This window comes from Cygnus atratus, chromosome 3, assembly GCF_013377495.2.
Source record: "Cygnus atratus isolate AKBS03 ecotype Queensland, Australia chromosome 3, CAtr_DNAZoo_HiC_assembly, whole genome shotgun sequence".
NCBI lineage: Eukaryota > Metazoa > Chordata > Aves > Anseriformes > Anatidae > Cygnus > Cygnus atratus.
In genome coordinates, this window is record NC_066364.1 from 42622075 (window position 1) to 42647158 (window position 25084).

At 38.3% G+C, this 25084-nt stretch overlaps 1 protein-coding gene across 3 annotated transcripts in view; it reads right to left on the reverse strand.

Moving 5' to 3' along the window:
• The window catches only part of MMS22L (MMS22 like, DNA repair protein), a 95853-nt gene that overhangs the window by 9990 nt on the left and 60779 nt on the right, over positions 1-25084 (reverse strand). For all 3 annotated transcript variants that reach the window (XM_035561753.2, XM_050709910.1, XM_035561754.2), the window contains 6 exons: positions 16398-16588; positions 13669-13819; positions 8745-8887; positions 7852-7994; positions 7540-7699; positions 5084-5253 (listed from right to left, as the gene is read on the reverse strand). In XM_035561753.2, the coding sequence (XP_035417646.1) occupies positions 5084-5253; positions 7540-7699; positions 7852-7994; positions 8745-8887; positions 13669-13819; positions 16398-16588 (958 nt within the window). The remainder of the gene's footprint in view (positions 1-5083; positions 5254-7539; positions 7700-7851; positions 7995-8744; positions 8888-13668; positions 13820-16397; positions 16589-25084) is intronic.

Here is a 25084-nt window from a genome sequence, read left to right on the forward strand (position 1 = left end):
AACACCCACAAAACAAAACTAAACAAAAAGACTTCTATAAGCTAAACAAATCCATGAATCAGTCTCTACACATGAAGGGAATGCCTACAGTATCAAAGCTCTTCAGGCAAGAATCAGACTTTTAGGCACCAACACTTCTGTTGTTCCCTGAAAATTTCCAGAGATGAACTTGGTGTTCTCTTTCAGACACGAAGGCCCACTGACTTTAGCTCAGTACTGTGTTCTTTATTTTGGGACCCTCCTTTTTCTTTCAAAGTGTGGAAAGCAGCAGACCCGTACAAGGTTGGACAACATCATATTCCAAGTAGCACAAGGGATAAATTACCAACATTGCATGGTAGCTGCGAACCTGAGTACAACGGCAAAATACCCTAGGCAGCGCTGGCCAAGGATGTGATTACAAGGAAATCACATAGTACTTTCTTCTTTTACATCCTACCAGTAATTAACAGAGATGAAGGAAGCTGCGAACAGTAGCTTCCTTCTGACAGAGAAAAGAAACACATGCTACTGGACTGAGATCCTGGACCAGAGATCTGAAATCAATCACACCAGACTCCTAGGACAATCCCTACAAAGAAGATGGACATTAAAGAGTTGAGAGCACTGCCTTTTATTATTATTATTATTAACTGTGTTCTTTAGCCATCTACTGAGGTTAAAAAGAATATTAAAAAAAAACACCAAAAAACAAAGACATTTTAAGAGGAGCAGAGCATGACAACATCTGCTCCTCTTTTTAACAGAAAGGCAACCGGTTCCTGTGCGTGTTCACTGCAGGAACCTTTTGTGGCCAGAGCTGCCTCTCTTCTGATTTATCCATATATCTGTAAATCACCTGTGGAGAGTGAAGAACCGATTAATATGGATTACTGGAACTATTCACTGCAGAAATGCCAAGCTACCTAATGATGACTTATAATATCAGTCCTGCTGTTGGAATAAATCTGCTGCTCACCAATTAATGTTGTACAATTCCTATTAAACACATACTATAATTCACAAAACGTATTAATAAGCTTGCTCAAATACTGGACCACAGATGTGTCTTGCAGCAGGGCTTTTAAGGTCTGGTCTCTGACAAATGCTGAGCCTGCACAGGCCCATTAAAATTACTGGAAAATGTATGTGCCAAGCACTACTTAAAACGAAGATCTTTCACCACTCTCCTGTATTTAGATAGAAATAAACCATTTTCTGTATTTGGACAGGATAAACATTGATAAATCAAGAAGGGTATCTCATCTATCCCATTATTATATACATTATGCTTATTCCATGCACCGCACCGTAGTCTTCAAGATGAATTTGAACTACTGTTTATTCGCTGAAGTTCTGTACACTGCTTCAGTTCTTTCCCCTATTACTGGTAAACATCTATCAAAATTCCTCCAAACTACTCTCCAAGAAATCCATCACAGAGCAATCTCAACTGGTTGGTAATTTCTTGTAGTAGGTTTCAACGATCCACTATCACACAAATCAGCTACTTTTTATTTTATTTTTTTAAATAGACAAAATGCCAAATGTTAGGTTTTACACGCATCATTATCACGTAAACAGCCCCGTAAAATTATAAAAAAGTTGCTCATTCTTGTTGTTCATGAAATCTTCCATTCAAACAACTACAAAAACAGCTTTGATTTTATATCCCAACCTGGTCTAGTGGAAGGTGTTCCTGCCCATGGCAGGGGGGTTGGAACTAGATGATCTTTAAGGTCCCTTCCAACCCAAACCATTCTGTGGTTCTATGAAAATCTTTCCTAGGTCATCAAATATTATCAAAATAGATGATGCACAATGAAAGAAATAATATCCATATGGTAAGTAACTCTTTGGGCAAGAAAAAAATACCAGTTTAAGAGTTGCAAAGCAATTTTAGAGCTAAGCTATTTTGATAACGCAGCATCAGTGAGCAAGTTTGAAGGAAAGTTCCTGGTAAGTTCAAAGTATAGTGGAGAACAGACCAGTGGCACAATAACTACTAAAAGCACATCCGTACAGCCAAAATTTATATATGCAGGAAACACAAACAAAACCAAATACAGTCAGTCTGAATTGAGGAGAGAGAAACATAATGTCAAGTCTTAATTAGTGCATTTGACAATTTGTGTTTGTGTAAAATTACACGAAGACTGTAAATTTGAATAAAAATAAAACTGTAGGGTTTTATGGGAGGGAGTGACAGAGGGTGGGATACAGTCAGTTTTGATGAATAGAGATGGTAGTAATAAACCGTTACAACTATGCTGTGAGGAAATCATAGCATCAGAATATCCGAGTTGGAAGGGACCCACAAGAATCACCAAGTCCAACTCCTGGGTCCCAGGAGCTTAAGGTCCTAGGAAATAAGATGGAACTTAATATTTCATCCTAAAAGATACAAAATTGGCCTCTGCTATTACAGAGTGATAAGCAGATGTGATGGTCTTTCTTAGTGACAAGATCATCCTTGTTTTTAATCCCGCTGTCCAAGTTGTTTTGCCAGTTGCATTACCATTACGTAGGGTATGTGATGTTTTGGGGAATTTTATTTATTTGTATTCAGTCCCAAAATTCTAAAGCATTTCATAAAACCCTTGCATCAATGAATGTCTGAAATTAACTACCTGCTACAAAGACTGATTTCAAATCCTTTTCAAAACCTACGTAAAAAATCAAATAAATCACAGTATGATTAGTTATTGAAAACTTTGGGAAGTATCGCTGTTTGCAAACTGATACATTTTCTGAGATCTGAATTGTGTTTTGTTTTTTTTTTTTTAATTTGTTTTCTCCCAACAAAGGAGGCAGAGACCACACTGAAGGCGCTGAAGAAGGAGAATTCAGGACAAGAAGAAAAGATTGAAATGGAACCTCGAACTTTTCAGAAAACTGCGGAGGGGGGTGGGGGGGAACTCTGATTAGCAATGCTACATAAGAGCTTTTATGTTTTGATGATGTATAAAGAATTTGCATGTATAAAAAGTTATTTTGTATGGTCTCCAAATTCGTGTTTCTTTATTTTCATGTAACTGGCCAAGGATTAAGTTGTAAGCCAGGATATTAACAGGGACAGATCTATGGAACATCGTTTGTCTATTAGTAGGGAGAACTAGGGCTCCTGCACTAGAATATCGCTGTTCCACCCCCCTGAATGGGCACCAGACATAGGGCAGCCTCCCAAGGAGAGGCTGATTACTTATTTCACCAGCAGCCTAAGTTAATCAAGATGGGGTTACGCCCAGAGGATGCAGTTTCTCTGTCTTTCCTCCTACTGTAGTTACATGCTTTCCCTTCCACATATACTATTTTATCACTTTTCTGATTTGCCTGACTTATTTATTTATTTATGCGGGGCTAGTAACCAGTTGTATCAGCTCACACGTTTCAGCAAAATCATTAAGCAAATTAAATGGGAATGCACATGGGGTGAAAGGGAAGAAATTCATCCTCAAGCCAACTTGGCTTAAGCCAACTGTGAAACAATTACTTGAGAAGTCAGAGTCCCTAGTATCCATTTGATCTCAAAGGAGCTCAGAAGCATCCCTAAGAGAATCAGTTTTGGAACTGATATTGAAATATTTTCCATTTTGAGTTGACTCTAAGTTGGCATTTTTCCACTTTCCCAAACAAAGGGGAAGGAAATATTTCTGAATTAATGAAGAGGTTTGTAGCATTTAAAATGCTGGAACCTTGTAAATACAACCAAATAATAAAATGTAAAAGTTCTATATTGAAATAGGAAAAATAAGTCTTCTCCTCTTTGTCTTCTCTCCCCAAGTCTTTATCAAATTAAAAAATTGCTAGTTTTCTAGAAACAGCATTATCTAAAATAAACTACTGAGTCAATAAGATCATCTAGCTTAGCCTGAATGCACATGGACTAAGCAGCAGATTGCTGAAGAGTCCCACAGTGAGGTCAGAAAGTCAGAGACTGGCAGAGAAAACAGGAAACAAAGGTCCACAACACTTGGACTTCAAAACCAACTTGAGTGGCTTCATCTTAAAACTACATCCGTATGTGCAGACTACAGAGAAAGAGTGCTCTCTGACTAAAATACTAAATTAGCAAGCAGACAGTCACACTCTGTAGTAATATCAGTGTCCAGATGGTCCTACATGTATATAGCTTCTGAAAATACCTACAGAGCAGCAAAGCAAGTCATAATCTGCACATCATTATATAATCATTTCATTTCCATATGACAGGCCATCAATCACAATGCAACTTTTGAAAGAAGGAATAAACCCGAGGGATGTTTACAATGTCACCACTATATTATTTCACAATACGATCCGGTATGTAATCAGTTAAAAGTACAATCAAAATGAAGATTAGGAGTGAAGGGAAAAAACAGGCAAAAAAGTTGCAAGGATTACAAGGTAAAATATACCAACTTATTTATTTTAAAAATACCACCTTTTCCTCACCCATAGGAATTAATCTCTTTCTACAGCATCACCAAGCCTTGCAGAGTTTCAAGAGTGATAGGTAAGCTGAGGGGAGAATGAGACGAGTAACAGGACACGAAGCTTTACACATGTAAGCACAAACAGTAGGAAAAGCATTTGATTCAGCAAAACACATCCTCAAAGTATTAAGATAAAACAGTGCCATGATATGCAGAGGCTTGTCTTTTGTTACTAAGAGCAACACAAACTACTCAGAATGGCTCATCTTTAATTATCTAGAGTTAGCAAAGTCAAGGATGATTTAAAACATTTGTTTGCTCTGTCATCTCAACAAGTGTCTTGCTACATATTATGATTATTTCATCCGCTGTTTCAGAAATCTCTTACATCAGAGACAGTGCAAACAGCAGGTTGGCTAAGAGCCTCTCTATATACAGCAAGCAGACTGGCAACTCTGGAAGGTAGCACAGCGTAGCTGCATGCAATAAGAGGAAAGCCAATAGGGTGGCATTTTTCCTTCCACTTCCACAAGAAGAAAAATCTCTTGCTGCTTCTTTATATTCCGTCAATGCTTGTTCTGATTAGGGGAAAAAACAAAACAAAACAAAACAAAAAAGCACCTCCTCTGCTGTATGAATCTTTTCCTAAAGCTACGTTTGTCTGCTGATAATAGAGTTCAGATATTTACCTGAAGATAAAGATGTAGACTTTCCTGGATGGCAGACAGCAAAGCCACAGGCAGCTCTTTGTCCTGCTGGAGCACAGAGTGGGGGAGCAGCAAGCAATCTATGATGCGGAACAGGAGTTGCTGTGCTTTGGAAGTGGCCAGTATTGGTGCCCAGTTCTTTACAAGACATCCTGTTGAAAAAGAACCAAGAAATCCCAAAGCAATTTACAATCACAAAAAAAAAAAAAAAAAGAAAAAAAGAGAGCCTGAAGAGGAAATGTGTTGAGTAGATAATCCAAGAGTAACAACAGCAACTGTCTCATTCCCTTAGAGACAGCCCCAAGAAAATTTTAAGTCCATTTACAATTCAGCAAAGTAGAAGTACCAAATTGTTTCAATATATTACAGGTTTCAATACAAGTGGAGCTGTTTTAGGAAAAGTACAGTAAAGCAGAAGAAAGGGCATTCTCTCACAGCCCTGCAGAGAAATTAAAAAACCTTGGTATGTAACACTACTGCAATCAGCACACGTGCTCTTACAGCACATCGACCTTACTGCGTGCATTGATCGCATTGTACAAAGAGGCAGTGCCTTTGCCTTCCATTCATATTTCTAACAATGCTGTGGCCATCTCAGCAACTGCTCCCCAAATTCCATGCTAGGAAAACATTAAATAGCTTTCAAATTGTGTTTAATGTATTTCATTTGGCAGACTGAAAAGGATGAGGAGCAGCTAACTGCATTAAACCAGAAACGTCTCTCCAGATATTTGTGGGCTCTCAGTCCACAAAACAAGAGCCTCAGAGAACACCTTGTTTTCTAAACGTTATCGTATCACTTGCACAGCTATGAGACAGTTTTAAGAACTTGTTTTGAGTTTCAAAAAAAAAAAAGGAAAAAAAATGTTGATGTGTAAATACCCGGACTTTGAGAAACATCTTATTACAGGTGAGATGCAATTTTTCTTGAGAAAATAACTCGTGTTAATACTCAAAATACATATGTAAAAAAATAAAGTGTCTAATTAAGCAGATTCCTATGTAGTAGTTTGCACAAACATTCTTAAGTTTATATTTAATTAGAAGCAAAAAAAATTTGCTAGGTGGAAACTACAGGAATACCCCATGAAAATATGTTTAAGACTTCAAAAATAATGAGAGATCAAAAGCAGGCTGTTACAAGATATTATTAATCTATAAAAGTCATCCATTACCATCTCTAAAAGCAACAAAAAACAACATTAATCTTGCGGAGTGAAAGAAAACACAACAATCAATCATAGAGAACGAGAATGATCACTAAACAATACTTCTAATAACGTTGTCTGAGCTTCCTCTTTTGAAAGAAACATGATCATTCTGACTAAAAGTACTCCTTCTACTATCACTGCTGTGATGTATGGGATAGTAGAAGACGCAATCTGACATGTACAGTGTCCACAAACGGCAGGTTTTTCAGATTTGTTATGAATCTGGCTTTGTCCTTATAATTTAACAAGCTCACAGAATGTGAAGAAGAGACTGAAATACACTTAAATACCTTAAAGTCTTTTTTAAACTTATTTTTTATCTAAAAAAGAAAGGACAATTTCTTGCACACAACAGCATGGTTGAAGATGAATCATTTCCTACTGCAAAGAACAGAAAGGAAAATACGAATCTAAAATTACTTTACAAGGCTCCACCCCAACAACTGGATATCTAAAAACATTTCATTTGACAGACGTCACGTACATCAAAATATGCAGCTCTTGCAATAGAAAAGTATTTTTAACGGAATTCAAATTTCATTGCATTTGATGCACGCTTTTGCATGGTGTTCATGCTTTTCACTGTACTCCTCACAATCATGATGTATATTGTGTGTGCATGCAAATCATTATCTCTGTCTTAAAGATATATAAGGCTTACTGCATTTTTAAAGATAAGTGAATCGGACTGTGGCATATTTACTCATAACAAACAGCACTCATTTTCCCATCCTATCATTGTTTCTTCATTTTATTGAAAGAATGGTAGAATTTGAGTTTTAATAAAGCACAAGTTGTATATAAGAGGAGTAATTCTAAAAGGATTCATATAAGCTAATTTGCTTAAGCAGACCTCTCTGTTATTATAACTCCAGTAAATATGATGTAGCATCATAAAACTGCTTCACTGACTTGTCATTGTTTCTGGTTTTGTTTAGGTAAAACAAGTGGTTTTCAGTGGCAAAAGACATGAAAATATCTTACTTTTGAAGACACGGGTTTGCAGGGATAATTTTTTAAAAATCACAAGAAGGTTAGGGTTCACAGCATCAGGATAAAAAAAGAAAATTAATGGATGAAAAATGAATATTTAACTGTAACGTCTTGGTGACTTTGCTTTTTTAAACCATTAAGATGAACAGTACAAAAAACAAAGGTATTAAGTCACATTTTACTGATTTCTTATACAACTATTTCCTAACAGAGAAGAGGTTGCAAAATAATTACCTATGATCCAATATGTAAGCTGCAGACCTTCTGGAGGCCCTTTTACCTTCAGGTAAGGTTTTACATACTTTAATACATCACCTAAATACTCCATAGACTTTAGTATCATGGCAGATTTTTCAGGGAGTGTCTGAAGGCCACTGTAAGTTCTACCAACAGCCTGAGAAAACAAAAACATTGAAATAAATATAAATAAACTTACTAAGTCTCTCATGACGTTTGGGTAATTTCTTTTGCATACACAAAAAAATCTAATATATAATTTCTTTTCACTCAAGTTCTCCTATGAGCTAAGACAAAGATGTACAGTACCTTAATGAATTGGACAAGAGCATTTTTAGGGTCTTGCTTCAGAACTGATTCTTCAACATGAGCCTTTGAGAGAATGTTTTCTACTTCTGAGAGTTTAAAAATCAGTCTTGTCATTTCAGTTAGCTGTTCCTTATAGGCTTTTCCTGATTGTTACAAGAGAGCAGAAATACAGCACACAGTTATGCTTTTCTATTTACTTTAGTCACAAAATCATAAGGTGAAACATGATTTTGAAATATCTAACATACAGATTCTGCAACTGACAGCATCTTTCTAGACAAAGAATGTGTGACTAAAATAGTTATGTTTCTAAAACGGATATACAAGAATGAAGAATATTAAAGATGGACAACCAAGTCTTTCATTTTCCTGATGGTTTTCTTAGAAATCTGCAAAATGTGCATAAAGATATAGTTGCTAGAAGAGGTGTTCTACAGATAATTAGAACTGCAGAGTTTTGTAGAAGAAGTGATGAAATATTGCTCTAAGACAGCAAAATATTCAATATAAACTAGGGAAAAATTACTTGAAAATGGATTTTTTTTTTCTTTCAGGGGGTTCACAGCGTGATTTCTGACTATTTACTTCAGATTTTCACTTTTTTCAGAACAGTTTCTCCATGGGGGAAAAATAGCTTGTCTCCTTGGGAGCAAGTTTTTGTTCTTTGCTTCCAAGGAAACAAGCTCTTTTATCTTTGTTTGTGATAAATTTGTCATATGCAGAGCAGGCAAACCATCAATAAATAGCACAAACAGCGTAAAGAAACACATTTTGTAATTAGGTAAAAGTAAAGGAATACAAACAAAAATACATTTTGTAATTAGCTGAAAATGTTTGCCAGTTTTGCAATATAGAATCGTTACTGCAAACATTAGGGAAATGTGAACACTTACCAACTGTTCGCTCAGCATCTGTCTTGGCCAGCATACCAGTCGGTTGATCTATGAACATTTGCAAAACGCATCGAAACCAAGAACGTACTGTCAGAGCTTCGTAGGATGTATAGCCCATCTTAGAAAAAGCTTCACACAGCTCACTGCATAGGTAGAAGAGGAATAAAAGGTAAAGAGATCTAATAGAAGCATGTGAAAAGGTGACAGAGTGTTTCATTTGGCTCTGGATATATAGAAACTGTGCGTATAGGCAATTAGAAATAAAGTAACAGAAAGGACAAAACAGCATTCCTTCTGTGTACTCCACAGATTTTGCTCGCCGTATCCTGAAGCCTAAGTACAGATAAAATGATAAATTCTGTAATGCCACACATAGTAACATAAAAGCATATAAACGATTGCTTTCATATGTTTGTTTTCTCTGCATAAAACAAAACAGAAGGAGAAAAATATTCACACAACGGAGAATGTCTTATTCTCTCAATGGATAATTTGACAGTGCTATCCAAACCGCTGACGTACAACGCTGAGAACAGTTTATCTGAATCAACCTGGAACTTCATATTGATGCTGCTTATGCTTCCCCAGCCTTTCATATGAAGCTAGCTCAGGTACCTCTAAGTCTACTTTATTCCAACTACATAAAGAGATGGAGAAGGTCTGCTTTAGCAAATAAAGACATGTCTTGTTAGATTAAAAAAATGAAAAGATAAAAAGACAGCCTGGAGATGAGAAAGGAAGCTGCTAAACTTGATATATATTTAAAAATGTCTATATGTATGCATTTATGGACGTGTACACACACATGTATATACATTCACACACACAGCAAACTTGTATGTGCTCTCAGTCGAACACCCAGCCAGGGGTCAGGCTGGAAACAATGGCACCATCAACACTCAATGCACAACCACGCTGCTCAACCTTTCAGCACTGCCAAAGTTTTACGCGCCTTACCACCATGAGTAGCTGCTGCAGTCACTTTTTCCCAAGCACATCAGCCCCACATCATTAATTCTGCAGAAACTCCTTGCTAATGGACAGCAGGTCTGTTCTGCACCCTGTTTGCAATTCCTAGCGGATGAGCTCCTCGTGTGCTTCAGGTCAGTGAGATTTCTTGAAAATAGTTAGACCTTTTTATTTGAGAGATTTCCTCCCTAGTCAGTCCTAGGTGCTTTGACTTTAATGAAAAATCCTTGTACTCTTTTCTTGATATATGTACATATAAATCTACTTATTTTCCACTGAATTTTTACTCATGCTCGCAACAGAGTCAACACAGGTCCACATAGACCTGTGGTAGCCAAACTGGATTCTGCTTCTCACTGAACACCATTAATAAAGGTGTTTTTTTGTTTGTTTTACTGCGGTTTATATTTCTTTTTCAGTTAGTTAAAGGCAAGGACAACTGTACATTTTGTATGAACATCCCTGCTGAAGTGCTACTGACAAAACAAGGAGACCAAATGCAAACAAAATATAAAATATGAAAATTAAATTCCAGTGCCAAACAAAAAAAAACACAAACACAACAAAACAGGACTACGGACTACCTATGGACTTCATGCTCTTTGCAGTAATGTGTAAACAACAACAACAAAATCCAACCCTTATGTAATCTCGATGTACACAGCTAGTCTCCATGGACCCAAAGGCTTACAAACACACTTTCTGCTGTACTCTCACTCATGTTTCTCTTGTTTGTTTGCAGGTAGGCCACTTAGGCATCTTCCTAAAACTGGAGAGGAATGCGTTCCTACTCCTTCAGAAAGGAAAGAACAGTAACTACCTGCTACAAGCATGGCAAGTAGTCCTTTTAAACCAATGGGCTCAGACACATGCTTTAAGATGCTTAAACCAGTTATAATACTATCATGTACTACACAACACTGGTTGGGAGATGAACTTCAAGCACTACTGAAAAAAGAAAAAAAAAAAAACACAAAAAAACACATACCAGAGCTTGTGCACATGTTCCCAAGGGCACACAGCTTGTCCAGCAGAACTCTTGTTACCAACACTGAAGTAGCTGATATGCAGGACACAGCTTCAATCCTAAAGAGACCAGGCTGCCCTTGCAGGGTGTAACAGAATCAGCAACAAAATAATCTTTTCACTTTTTAACTGAGAATGTTTGATGTAAAAATTATCACAGCACAGTAACCATGAAGCCTTAAGATCCCAGCACTTAGATACTTTGATAACTTTTGTTCTACAACTGCCTAAGGTAAATAAGGACGTGAACTATATTACACACACAAAAAAGTTGTCTTATTAGCAGATAATAAAATGACAATGTTTAGAGAACGATACATCTGTAAAATTCTCTCAAAAGTCTTTTCTTAGGTACCCATCGCCCTTTCATAAGGCAGTCTGAGCACCTGACAGCTCTGTTGATGAAGCAGGGACATATGTTCGAGGCTCAGATCCTTCAGTTTTTACCTTGATAGGCCTTGAGGCAACTTGTAGGGGAAACAGACAATTCTCCTTGAGGCTTGCCAATCACAACCCCAACAGCTTAGGGGCAAAAATAAAGCACTCTCACAGAGAGGCAAATATGTCCCCTGCTCCCAAGAGGAGCTTTTGGGAAAGGAGCGAGCAAGAGAGACTCAGAAAGAAAAAAACGAGAGTGAGAAAGGATGAGAACATATAAAACAGAACCAGAAAGAGTAAGAATATACACACGACAGCAAAAGACAAATAACCATCATCAATGACACAATTTCTCATTCTAGTTCTCCTAGTTCTCTTGATACGGATCCATGAACCTGACATTTTCAGAAACTCCATGGCACAGCCTGCAAGTGGATGGCAAGAGTCTCTCATTCCCAGGATGGCATTTTGACATAAAAGTTTGAACCCTCTTGAAGTGCAAGGCTCACTTCGTTAGGGTCTTCCTGAGTCTTGCACAAACGCTCTAACTGTTTAACTAGTAGACGCATGGTAAATACCGTCAGTGCTAACTGCATTTTTAGATGAAATTATGGCAGCAGTGCTGTAGGGGGAACTCAGTGCTAGCCATATGTTCAGGTTCTCTATTTGCTAATGCAACCATGCTACCAAATACTTGGAAACATGAATACTTAGGCCATGGTTCCAAAACCAATAAGCATCAGGTTGGCTATATATATATATATATATATATATATATATATATATATATATATGTGGATACATATATACCAATATGTCAGGTGAATATTGCTAATGTATACTTAAGTACACTGAAGTGTTTACTGGGGGAGCTGTAAATTAGCCTTAAGCACCTAAATTACACTAAAATTCCAGTTTAGGCATGAAAGTGTTTTCCTTGATCTTACCTGAAGAGCAACCAAATTTAAATTATAAATGGGCATTTACACACTTAACTCCTATTTCATTCAGCACATGCTACATATCTGAAACCTTGCATGAAACTGACCCTGCAATGATCACACAAGAGAAAGGCAGCAAATCAGAGGAGTGAATGCTCACCTCTTGAATTACAAAGTGACTGAAGGGGAACTAATTTCAGCTTCTTTTAATATCTCCCTTCAAAAAGGCCATAGACTTTTCTTCACCACTCACACTTAAATAGCCTTTACCACGATTTACAGCTATGTTACTTAGTGCAATTTGTACCCTAAAAAACGTGCAACATTTTTCACTTTCAAACACAGCCCAACACAGACACACTCCCTCTCTCCTCTCTCACCTCCCCTGCTTCCAAAGCCTGACTCAGAAGTGGGGGGAATACACCACAACCACCACTACCCAACACCATCTATCTTGGGTTTATACAGACCTATTAAGAGGAATAAATTTTCTCAGGTATATAAAATTCTGACTGAACATAGTCCTGGGCAATCTGCTCTAGTTGACCCTGCTTGAGCAGAGGATTGGACAAGTCAGACTATCTGAGCTTGAGAGGTCCCTTCCAACCTAAACAGTCCTGTGATTTTGTGAAAATTTAACATTGGTATACATAAAACATAGGAATGTGACATTTTCTAATCCCATTACTTAGTTTAAAGCATCCATTTAGCAGGTCTTAGAAACCTGAGCTCCGTGAACATTAATATGTGCTCAGAAAGTGTTTCAAGCTTGTCAATAAGAAGGGTTTAATGCATGCATTTTCTTACAGTCATTTTCCTTATACTTTCAACACTACCCAACCCATCATCTTCAGCTTCCTGCAGAACTTCTTCCTTTTGAAGAAATCAAGACATTCTAACATTAAATAATTGCTGTATAGTATCTTCAAATTTCTGTGATAATGTATAACTTGACTTTTTATAGTAAGACTTAAGTTTTTATGTTAAATGTAACCGGCATGAGAAGAATAAGACCAGTAACAAGACATTTTAGAATTTACCAGGTTTACCAAATTAAAGTGCAGCTAGGGTAGGAGGCTAATGCTTTGCCAAGCTCTAACAACTGCCAAAGAGCAACAACAATAAAAGGGGATAGATAGTTAGCTATTACTATGCAAATGAAAAATAGGTTATGGGTTCAGGCATTTCACTTTGGCACAGTATGGCTCTTCACCAGAGTACTGCACTGGAGACACAGTCTCAGTCCACGTATTCCAAAATCTGTTAGTAACAACACTGTTTCCATTTGGAAGAAAGTGGTCTGCCATAAAAAAGACAACTTTTTCAAAATACTTACCTATCTTCCTGACAAATTTTGAATGTCTTAAACTATTTATATGTAAAACAAATAAACAAAAAATCCAACCAACACAAATAACACCCACTACACCATGTGAATGATGCAAGAGGAAATGATGTTTTCAAGAAATCTAGAACTTTAACAGATGCAAAAAACCTGGACCAACTTAACGAAACACTGCTATTTTAAGCAACATTTTCCCAAGTATGAAGAAGGAATGAGAAGGTACCAGAAGGACATCAGAGAACACGTGGTTGCAGTTTTTTTTTACCTGTTTTGAATTAGGTGACTCAGATATCTTGACACCAGGTGAGGCCACACCATGTCATCCCATCCAAACAGCTGCATCATTGATAGAACAGGTTGTGGCTGAAGATCTGATAGGGCTTTGCTGGGTATATCCAAAGCTAAGAGAGTAAAGCCTGATTTTAAAGAGAGAAAAACATGGTACCATGTTAATGTTTTCTCGTACATTCCCATTTCACAAAAAAAAAGCATTGAGAATTAATTAAAATTATTACTGTGCATTTCTGGAAGTACTAGAAATCTCAATTAAAACTGGGCAGCTGTTCTAACGGATAGCATTTGCATACATGGCAAAATGTAGTCTCTATCCCAAGGGGTTCACTTCTTTCCTGTGAGGGTGACAGAGCACTGACACAGGTTGCCCAGAGAGCTTGTGGAGTCTCCTCTGGAGATATCAAAAACCTGTCTGGATGCCACCCTGTACAATGTGCTCTAGGTGATCCTGCTTGGCATGGGGGTTGGACTAGGTGATCCTCAGAGGTCCCTTCCAACCTCAGCCATTCTGTGATTCTGAGGGTTTTTAAGTCGATGTAAGACACCAAACGCAAAACAGAGAAAATAACTTTTTTTTTTTAATCCTTCTTGGCCTCCCTTTATTGTCTCCATCCACCACTTCTTCCCTTATACACACAAGTATTATTGTGCTTTACAGAGTTGAGTTTTATTTACCTACTTTTTGTTTTCACACATCTCTCGCAGGGAAGAACTGTATTTGGAAAGGATGCACTGAGTAGAAGCTGGTATCTTTCTATTTTTAGAATAAGTTTTCAGGTATCAGAGGTTATTGTGTAAATAAAGCACTACAGACAAGCTTACTCTTGAAAAAAGGATCTTCATATAACAGCTGCAGATCTAGAAACTGGGGGTAGTACTACTTGGCATATAGGTTGCCTTTTTTTTTTTTTTAATGAAGCACAACTTTTTGCTGTTCCTGCTAGGTCTGCTGTAGCATAAAAATTAAAGCACAATCGTTGATGCTACAAATGACAAATGCATTTAATGTAATGTAATCAGAAATGCCGAGCAGTTATTATGTTATAGGAAATGAGTGGCAACAAATGAGTCAGGAAAATTATCTTTGGAGGGGACCAAAATAACAGGCTCACTGGTTCCCAAATTGTCCAATTCAAGTTAAGTATCAACATTAATTTATTATGGTAATGATTTATAAAACTGCAAGCATTGAGAAGCCCACTTTGAATTAGACAGAAAAGGCTAGTTTTCAGGAACACCAACAACGAAGCTCTTTTAATTAATGGTGTAGGGACAGACTACCTTAAGCTATGATGGACCTCACATTTCCTTATGTGCTTCAATATGAAAAAGGAGGTCATACAGAGTCCCTGCTCTGCCTTAGGTGAGGAAGCAATTTGTGCCAGCCTTCTCCCAGATTATTGCATTGTTTCTGCAGCACCAGCAGTAACACGGGTGAGGGAGAAAACGGAGACAGAAATGATAATGCGAGACCCAGGCTATTTGCCTGGCAGGGGGAGCAGGAGAGCTGTGACAGCTGCTCTCTCCTCTGGGCTGCAACCTCCAAGGCAAGAAGCTCGTACCACGTGGGAAGGGTTTGCCTTCTCCTCTGTAGTACTACCTAACATGTCTACATAAAGCAGGTCACAACTGCACTCCACTTCTCTTCAGCAGAGTTTATAATAGGTTGTTCTTCTTGCTATTCCACTGTGTTAATATAAAATAAAAAGATGTAACACCGTAGGAAATGAGTGAAAGTTATGACATTAACAACCTCTTCCTTTGATTTGTATTGCTGTTTTCCATAAATGCTTCAGCAGTGTGAGGCCACTGCAGTTGCACACTGCCTCCTTCATTAATGTCACTAACTACTGTAGAGCTGCTTCAAATGAAGGGTCTTTTCATGTTTCTATTACCAACTCAGTGCTTCCAAGCTTATAACTTTATCTAATTCACATCATGATGGAAAAAAATAAATTATACTTTACTTTTCTATCCATTTAGCTAAAATTTAAAGGACTATTGCAACTACAGAATACAATGCTCACTACTGACATTAAAGATCAAAATGGGATTTCCCACGTTCAGTGACATGCTGATTGTCTGGCTGCACATGGGAGTTCACACGCATATGGAATATTGCACGTCAAGATTAAGACCCTTCAGTGCAAAGCAAAATGAAAAATTAAACTGAGTTATGACATAGTTTTATGCCATGCCATGACCATAAAGGTTCAGCAAAAGCTAACAGTCATGCAATCAACCTTTTAAAAATTGTCTTCAGATGTAAAATATTACACAAAAATAAAAACTTGATTGAATCACAGCCATAGAGAAAAGATAGTTCAACACAAAGTTATAATAAGCTTCTACAAAAAGATACAAATTCTAGATACAGTGAAATAAATTATTCTCATTTATATTGTATAACATTTGCAATGCTGATTATAATCTGTGACTAGGAAGGAAAAAGAAATCAGGCTTGTATAGCTTCAAACCCCTTTGGAGTTCTCTGTTTGTATTCTATCAAGTAATTCAGCACTACAATATTTCTTCTTGTCAAAATATTTAGCACAGAATCTATTTTTATTTTTTTTTGCATTTATGCATATTTGAGTTACTACATGTAAGCAGCAATATCCCCAAATACAAAATCCTTGAAAGTCTGTGACCCAGAATACAGCAACAAATCCAGTAGTAGCATGGAGGGTCAATGCTAACCTGCAGCTGTATCAGCAAGCTGAGGGGAAGGTGGCATCTGTGACATTCTTTGGCTCTTCAAATACGGAAAAAAATTTCTCCAGAGAGCACTGGCGACAGCAAGGTGGTGCTCTTTAGCCACTAATGGAAGCTGTGCGTTTGGGTCTGCATTCCCTGGTTGAAGTCCCTGGCTTACCCGTTTGTGCACACTCCTAGGGAAAACAAAAACAGTGTTTACGTTCAATAAATGAAAATTTCTGATTTTTTTTTTAGAAATGCATTTACAACTACTTTAAACTGTAGAGCCTGAGAACTGCAGAATCATTTTGCGTAATTAAAACCTTTATGCAAAGACATTATGCATACCAGTTATTTGATGGATGAATGATGGCATATTAAGCACCATAAAGTTAATGTTAATTACTAATGTCAACCATTAATTATATGCTTTTTAATATGTCAGATCAAAATGAGAAATAGGCAGCTTTAAAATGAATATCTGCATTTTGCGACTGCTAGCATGACAAGCAAGTCTGCTTACAATCCAAAGCCAGATGCTTTTTAAATTTTTTTGCCAGCGAGGTTTTCAGGGTAGGGTTGTACGCAGCAAATAATGGCAAATGATTTTGATCAATTGTAAGGCTTCCTTCTGCAGCCTATTTCTCATTTGTAAAACCTCTCTAGGTACGAGTTTTGATAAGGGAAAAGATTCATTTTGTCCTGATGTGCAGCAGACAATTAGGTTTGACAGCAATGCCCACAGCTTTGTTAGTACAGTAAGGACAGAAGTTACCACTACACATAACTCCCATCTCTTCCTGAGACAATGTGGCATGAATTCAATAACGCACTCAATTTTCTTTGATTCTTCTAGTACCATTCCTGCTACTTAATCTAATTTGGAAGTTGTGACTTTCTAGAGGTTTAATAGAGATATGTCTGCAGGGAATCACTGTTCTCAGAGAAATGGGGGGTGGGGGGAAGCATTAATAAATTTGTCTGGTAGAGCAGGATAGGAGGCATTACGGCACTGGGCTGATCAACTAAATAACATGCTTATTAAAAACAATCTGTAGGAATGCACTATCATTCCTGTTCCTATTTATCTTCTGGTCAACTCAATTGAGATTGTGCATTAAAGCACAGGCAGCATTATTACATTTGCTTTATTAAATTCTATAAACAGCACTGTAAAGTCAGAGTCAAGATATTTATAAGATAATGGCAAACAGCAGAGGCATTGAGACTTGCCTTAACGCTCACATATGTAGACTATAAAAATATTTTTTTAATTGCTGTTGTCAAGATAGCAAGCGTTTCACAAAAACTCTTCCCCTAGATCTTTATTTTGGGCTCACCCTAATTTGAAATAAACCAAAACAAAAATAGAAAAAAAAAAAAAAACCTCCAGTCCCTAGTTTCCTTCTGGGAATGTGGGAAAATTATAAGAGAATTACACAACTCACAGCACTCATTAGGACATCTGAAATGGAATAATTTTAAATAAAGAGTAGGCTGGCTGCAAGGCCTTCACTTACCAGGGCTGATATTAGAAGCGCATCTCATTATATCAAATTAGTATCCAAAAATTCTGCCTAACACCTAATTTAAAACATAAAACATACTGGCTGTCAAAGGTAACGATACCTTATGCCTGCCTGTAGGCATCCATTAGTTTCAATAGGACAGACAGTGAGAAAATTGAGTATCAGCTACTTTTTGAATGGCTACATTTAACATACGCGGACGGGGACGTAACATTAGGGGGAATCAAGTATTTCTTAGAGAGACGGCGCTAGTCCAAACACAGGAACAGAAGCCAGGAACTCTAAACCCAACGTTTATTCCCTGTGTGGCTTCACATAAATCATACAGCCTTTGTTAGCCTCAGTTTCCCAGCCATGATATTTGGATAGTAAGACAGCTTACCCTTTAAGGATGCTGTGAAAACAATCAACGCTTAGAAAGTGAGGATTATATTCAGTATGTCAGTTGGTATTCCTATTTACAGGGCATATTATCCAAGTCAACATGAATCGAAATAGAAGTGAGATTAGCATAAAAAGTCAAGTAATACTTCTTTGGAAGTATCCCTTATTAAAAAAGGACAAAGAAAAGGGTGCAGAAATTGTGAGGTCTAGAGGGCAGGCAATGAATAAGCAAAGAAGCAGCTTAAAGCAAGACTAAAGAAGCAGGTTAAAAATAGCGTTTTCCCCATTAAAAAAAAAAAAAAGTTTAGCAGTAAAAACAAAGGGACTTTCTGCTTTACTTTGTTAAGAAAGGAAAGTGCAATTCCTCACAGTGCAGAGAATAAAACTTCCAGGAGCAAATTCTGTCCTATGTACGTCCAGACTAAATTGTAAAATTGCACAAAGACCTTTTCCTCTCCTCTAAATTGCCTCTCCAAAGAAGGGTGGCTCGCATCTCCCTTAGACATCTATGCAAAGCAGAAGGGTGTACAGACTTCCAAAGTAAGGTAATATATCTCTGTGTCAGTGGAAGGGCAACACGTACAAATCAGTATTTATGTTTATTCATAGTAACCTACACAAATGCTTGCAATAAGGGAAATGCTTAGAATCGATGGAGCATCAATGCGTGCTGCAGCTCTTGTAGCCAGCTACTTCTACGAATAAGCAAATTTAATTCCATAAAAATGCAGATAAACACAATTTTACCTTTTATTCAGGCTTCCACATTCTTCTAACAGTAGACAAGCAAACCATAAAACATCACTCCATTTCTGAAAACATATACATCTAGTTTTCCATTACGTTAAGACCTCTGGAACCACTGGTTGCCTCATTACAATGGTAATAACTTGGTGGGGATTTTTACTTGTCTTAAATCCCGGATTTTCTACTTCTGCAAAAAGTGATTGTTTTTTGTTGGTGGTGGTTGTTTGTTTTTCTATTTTGCTATCAGATAAAATAAACCCTGGCTTTATAAAAGAAGGGAATGTTTGTGGTACATGAATGAGGACTGTGCTGGTTGTATAGATAACAACGGCAGTATGCAGGATTTTGTGTCCTACATTTGGTTAAGGAACTGCAACCATTTATTTGGACACAAGTCTTGTAAACATATATCCTGCCTTCGCTACTTCAAGCCTGGATTACTAACATTGAGTGAAAATTTAGGTCAAACTGGAGAAGACTAAATGCTAAAGCCTACACAAATACTGGAAACACGAGTCACTACTAGTCCATTACCTGCCATGGCTACCTATCGGCCTCCAGACATAAAAAAAAAACATCATTTAATTTGAATCACAAGGGCTTGGGACTCCGTAACAGTGACAGAACCTCTCTCCCCTCCTGCCAGTATTACCAGGGACACACGCTACCATCCTCAGAGGCTCCCAGCCCATAAATCCAGACACTGGTTTCTTCACAGATGGTGCTCCCAGACCACGCCAGGCCACCCATAGCATCCACAGAGCTCAGATGCACACCACAGCCAAGATTAAACCCGGGCAAGTCTTTTTTAGAAGACCTGAATGACCTTTTGATGTTGAAGCAAGCAAATAAATAATAAAAAAACACGCCTGCAGAACCAACACCCTCGGATAAATCTAGGCAGATTGAGTAGAAATGTATGAGTATTTCTAACATGATAAATGGCTTTGATGTTTAGAATTTCAACTACTAACGTCAGTTCTTTCAAAGAGAAGTCAGCAGAAGTAAAATGAAACAAAACTTCATCACACCTCGATTCAGAGATGGGTAATAGGGCCCTTGTGCTCTCTGCAGACCAAAGGACTAGAATGAGACTTGAACTTGGAAACTTCCCTCACAAAACTGCCCCTTTTTGCCTCAGCATCAGAAGTTTTGCATTTTGATATTCTGACAACAAATGCATTGTGCCTTAGTCTTATTTTAATGTTTTCATTAAGGTGTTAAAAGCAACAGATTTGGCTGGGGGAAGCTGAGACTTCTTCAGATATGGGATAGCTATGAAGATTTCAGCATAAAGAATGGAAAAGATATGGGAACAAAAAATGTGAGAGTTTGGATTTTAGTGAAGATGACAGACCAGCCTTACATCCTCTCAACAAACCCCAGACACAGAAGGTATGTCAGCTACTCGGAAGCGTGCATGCTCCCAGTAACTAGTTCTACCCCAAATCAAGCTGAAAGAGATCCTTGCATGTCCCTCCACATGCTTTCGAAAATAATTTGGTATATGTATTCATCCAGTTGCCTATTGTGCCATTTAGTTCCATGATAATTATAGAAAGTCTCAACTATAGCACTTATTTCATTGATCCATATGGATGCCAGCCCCCATGTTGACAAACTCACTGTTCAACTTCTATTTAGCAACTGGCTCATAAGCATTTACTTATTTTTATGTCTGTGCTTCAAATATGCAATTTTCACTAAATATATGTACGTTTCTGAAATCATAACCTGTTATACTACCATAAACTGTAACGCAAAGTGTGAAGGAGAACACATTTTTAGAGTGCATTAATTACTTTTGTGCAGAATTTTTCAGTACTCGTTTAAAAAAGAAAAGCTAGTTTAAACATGGGTGGCATTCAAAAAGGCAAGAACCAAATGGACACATCTGGGCTCAGGCCCACTTTCATGTAGGATCATGGAGTTCTGCCATGGGGCACCCTAGGTGTACACCAGCTCCCCCCTACTTTTTTCCAAGTTTCCAGTAGAAGTTAAATCTGGGGATATGTGACATAAAAAATTGAGGTAAGGTGTGGACAAGTCACTGACCTGGACCACCTGTGGAGGAGGAGAGAGGTGCTGATCTGGCACCATGAGGAACCTTTCCACCAGAAAAAAACAGTGCAGCACCGCACCAGGCTACCCTGGGAGGCAGTTGAGTCTCCACCACTGGAGACCTTGGAGACTTAGCTAGAGAGAGCCATCGCTGATGTCACCTAATGTAGGTGACAGTCTGTCTTTGAGCAGAAGGTTGTTCGACAAGACCCCTTCCAACTACCATTTCTATGATACCTGTAACGCAACTCGGTAATGCTCAGTTTAGATACAGACCAGCTTTTAATGTACCAGACTGGAAATCATGAACTAAACTTAATAACCAGCTTTTACTTCTCCAATATATGGGACAAGGTGGAACCTAGCAAAGAAATAAGTAATAGCCTGCAATTGAGAATCATGATTTCAAAACTAGTTCACAGGAAGTGATGAAAAAAGACATGAAAAGTCACCTACCCCCCAGTCTGAAGTAACAAACTGTGTGATCCTACTTCTCTTATAGATGCAGATTCATGAAGTGAACCTGGATTCACACAAGTGGCGCACTAGTTGCAGAGTGCTTGCACAGGGGCACACCTAAAGGAAAATGCCCCAGCCTGACCGCACTCAGAGATCGGTGGAAAGTCATAGATGTGGGTTTCTGAAATCCCATGGTGAGGGCTTTTGGCTTCTTGATCACTGGTAAATGATGTCCCCACTTGACCTAATGCATAAAAAGGCGAACCTTCTTTCTCCTGTGCATGGTTTTGAATGCAGGTAGGCAGGGTTGCAAGCTCTGCGCTGAACTCTTAGTTATCAGTGTTTATTAGGTGCACTGATAGCATGCTTACAAGAATTCTAAGTGCCAAAACATAAAGTTTATGGTCTCAAAGTACCTAAGCTGGATGATAAACAGCTAAGGACTGTGAAAACAGCCTTAGTGTTTTTGGGCACACGCATTACAAGTTTAGGTACCTAGAGAATGTCAATGGTTAAAATGGAGTCCCCTGCACCCTTTCAGACACTTCCACGTTTAGGCAGTTTCTGTGGAACATGTGTGAAGGCAGGTGACTAAATTCTACATAAGTCTGATTCAAACATCCAAATCCTCTTTTAAATCTGTTTCTAAGCTCTTTGGGACACAAGTTCTTTCTGCATCCCTTCATATTGCACACAGTATATTGAGACTGGTACGACTGCAGCAGCAGCTCAGCAGAAGTAATCCCACCTCAAATCAGAATCTCTCAATTCAAGTTGTTTCCATAGCTGCAATATATATATACAAAGTACCTATAAAGTTCCTTAATACTTGAGCAACAGTGTTTTCACTCTGATAGCTGAAAAAAGAAAGCACAATTTTAAACCATCTTTAGGGAAATAAAAAATAGATTTCAGAAGGATAAGCAACATGAGAAACTTAAGGCCAAAACCAAAATTTCCCACTCATTAAAATAAATGTCTGAAGAAAAAATGTTCATAATGAAAGTGTCAGCGCTGTGCATGCCACAATGATAGCATCACCACCACCACCACCAAGTTATAATGCTGACTGTACAAACAGAACTGGAGAAACCATGGTAAAATATTATCAAACATTAACATGCCGCCATCAGCACAGTATTTATAAAATTATGTTTCAGTGTTCTTCCTTCAGTTTAATCTGCTTCAATAATCCACAATAAACTGCATGTTTAAATGTTTACAGAAAAACAGATGTCAGAATAATATGCCTGGTTATGTACGCGTGTGTTGATCACTGATTGGTGCAATGAGGGAAAAAGGGAAGAAGGATGCTTTTCAGAACTGTAACACCCAGGAATTTTATCAAATGCTTTAATTTATCCATTTGTGCTTAAGCTTTTACAGCACAGGCTTGCACAAAATCACACGTGTCAGTGTTACATGTCTTACCAGGCACAACATGAAGCATAGGCAAAGCGAGGTCTTACATGTTGGATGAAATACAAAGAAATGAGAGGAGGGATAAAAGGATGGAATGGTTAAAAAGCAGGGCACAAACAGATCTTCCACTCCTGAATCTTAATTCCCAAACTTCTCACTTAGTAATCACATTGCTGTCTTTTGACCTGGAAGTTCCCTGGGTATCCACAATTCAGCTACATGTCCCTAAATGTCCATAAACGCCTTGAGCCGAGCGGCCAGCCCACAGTCTCCATCTACTGGGGCTCAGAAATCTGATCACGACTAACCCGTTCCAACCTAAGCAGGGTATAGCAGTAGCTACCTTCATTTAATAAAAAAAAAGTGTCCAGGTATTAATATAACAAACAATGAATCACAGCCTCAGTGAGCAGGGCACTTGGGTCATTTTGACAAATTATTTTGGGGATTCAGCACTGCTGCTGGGACTGAGAGTTTCACATTAAGTACATAACGGAAAAAAAATATCCAGAACAAGGAATGGAAACCATGATGCTCTTCTCTCCCAGTATTATGTCCTAACAGCTATTTAATCCTTTGGACTATCTGCTGTTTGTTATCAAAAAACGTAAGAAATAAAATACGGTTTAAGCACACATCTTCAGCAGTGGGACTCCGCAGTAGTTCCAAGCACACTGAACCTGCTCCTCAGGACACTGGACCAGTCATTTCTGGTGGACTCAACCCTGCAATGCACATCTTCTGTAGGCTTGCAGTAGACCAAGCCCCATGCAGGAGGCAAGATTTTTTTTTTGGGGGGGGTGTCAAACCTACTTTTCCCCACATGCTTAGAAAAGGAGCAAAATTGCTTAACTCTAGGTGTTGATTTTCATGTTAAGACACACACCTACAACGCTGACAGCAAACCAACTAATCTGTGGGCAGCTGATTTCTTCACTGGAGCTGTATTTTATGTCTTTGGAAGCAAAGCTATCAAAACATTCCAAGTGGTTTGATCTTAGATGCATGCTGCACATGCCAAAGTAGTTGCTGCTGAGCTGGATCTGTTACTCTGTAAGGCCATCAGATCCTTACAACACCGGAGAGCCTCCCACTACCTCAGAGCAGAGGCCTGCCAAGCTCCAGTGTCCTCCTAGCTCATCTGAATGGAGCGGGTAGGCAAGAAGATGGCCTAGTGCTCTGGAGCAAAAGGCCAAAAAATGCCAAAGTCACCATAACTGGTACCCTGTGTGGGCCACCATTAATGGCTTTAAACTAAAAGAGGGGAGGTTTAGATTAGAGGTCAGGAGGAAATTCTTCACTCAGAGGGGGGTGAGGCACTGGCATAGGTTGCCCAGAGAAGCTGTGGATGCCCCATCCCTGGAGGTGCTCAAGGCCAGGCTGGATGGGGCTTTGGGCAACCTGGTCTGGTGGGAGGTGTCCATGCCCATGGCAGGGGGGATGGAATTAGATGGTCTTTAAGGTCCCTTCCAACCCAACCCATTCTATGATCTATGATAACATCATAGGACTGACGACCTTCAGAGCATAATTTAAAGCACTCATTTACACATACAGAGAAAATAAAAATGCCAGCGTATCTAGCTTAGGCTGTAAAAGACACACAGAGATATTAGGACAGCATTTCAATTAGGACAGCTTCTCTTTAAAGTCTTAGCAAATCATTGGTATAATCATTGTTATAAGTTCCTCCACCCAATAATCCCCATCAAACTGTTTTTTTTTTTTTTTTTTTTTTTACACGCACATTAGGGAAACACTGCCCCTAAACATCCTAAAATATATTTTGCATTACATTCCTTTAATTGAAAAAACGCCTACTGATAAAATAAAAGGCTACAGATCCTCTCAATTTACTACCCATCAGTCACTGCCTGAGCAGCAGCAGACCGCACACTCTTTCTTACTGAACATCCAGTAGGCTTATATGGAGCCATTCCAAGTCTTTCATCGAGGGTACAAATCTTCAAATCTCAGCGGAAAACCTACTATATTCCTATTGTTAGTGGTCATGGACAGAACAGACTCAACAGTTAAGCTTCTAATGTGACAATTTATATAAGGAGAGTAATTAAAGTTTATTAAAAA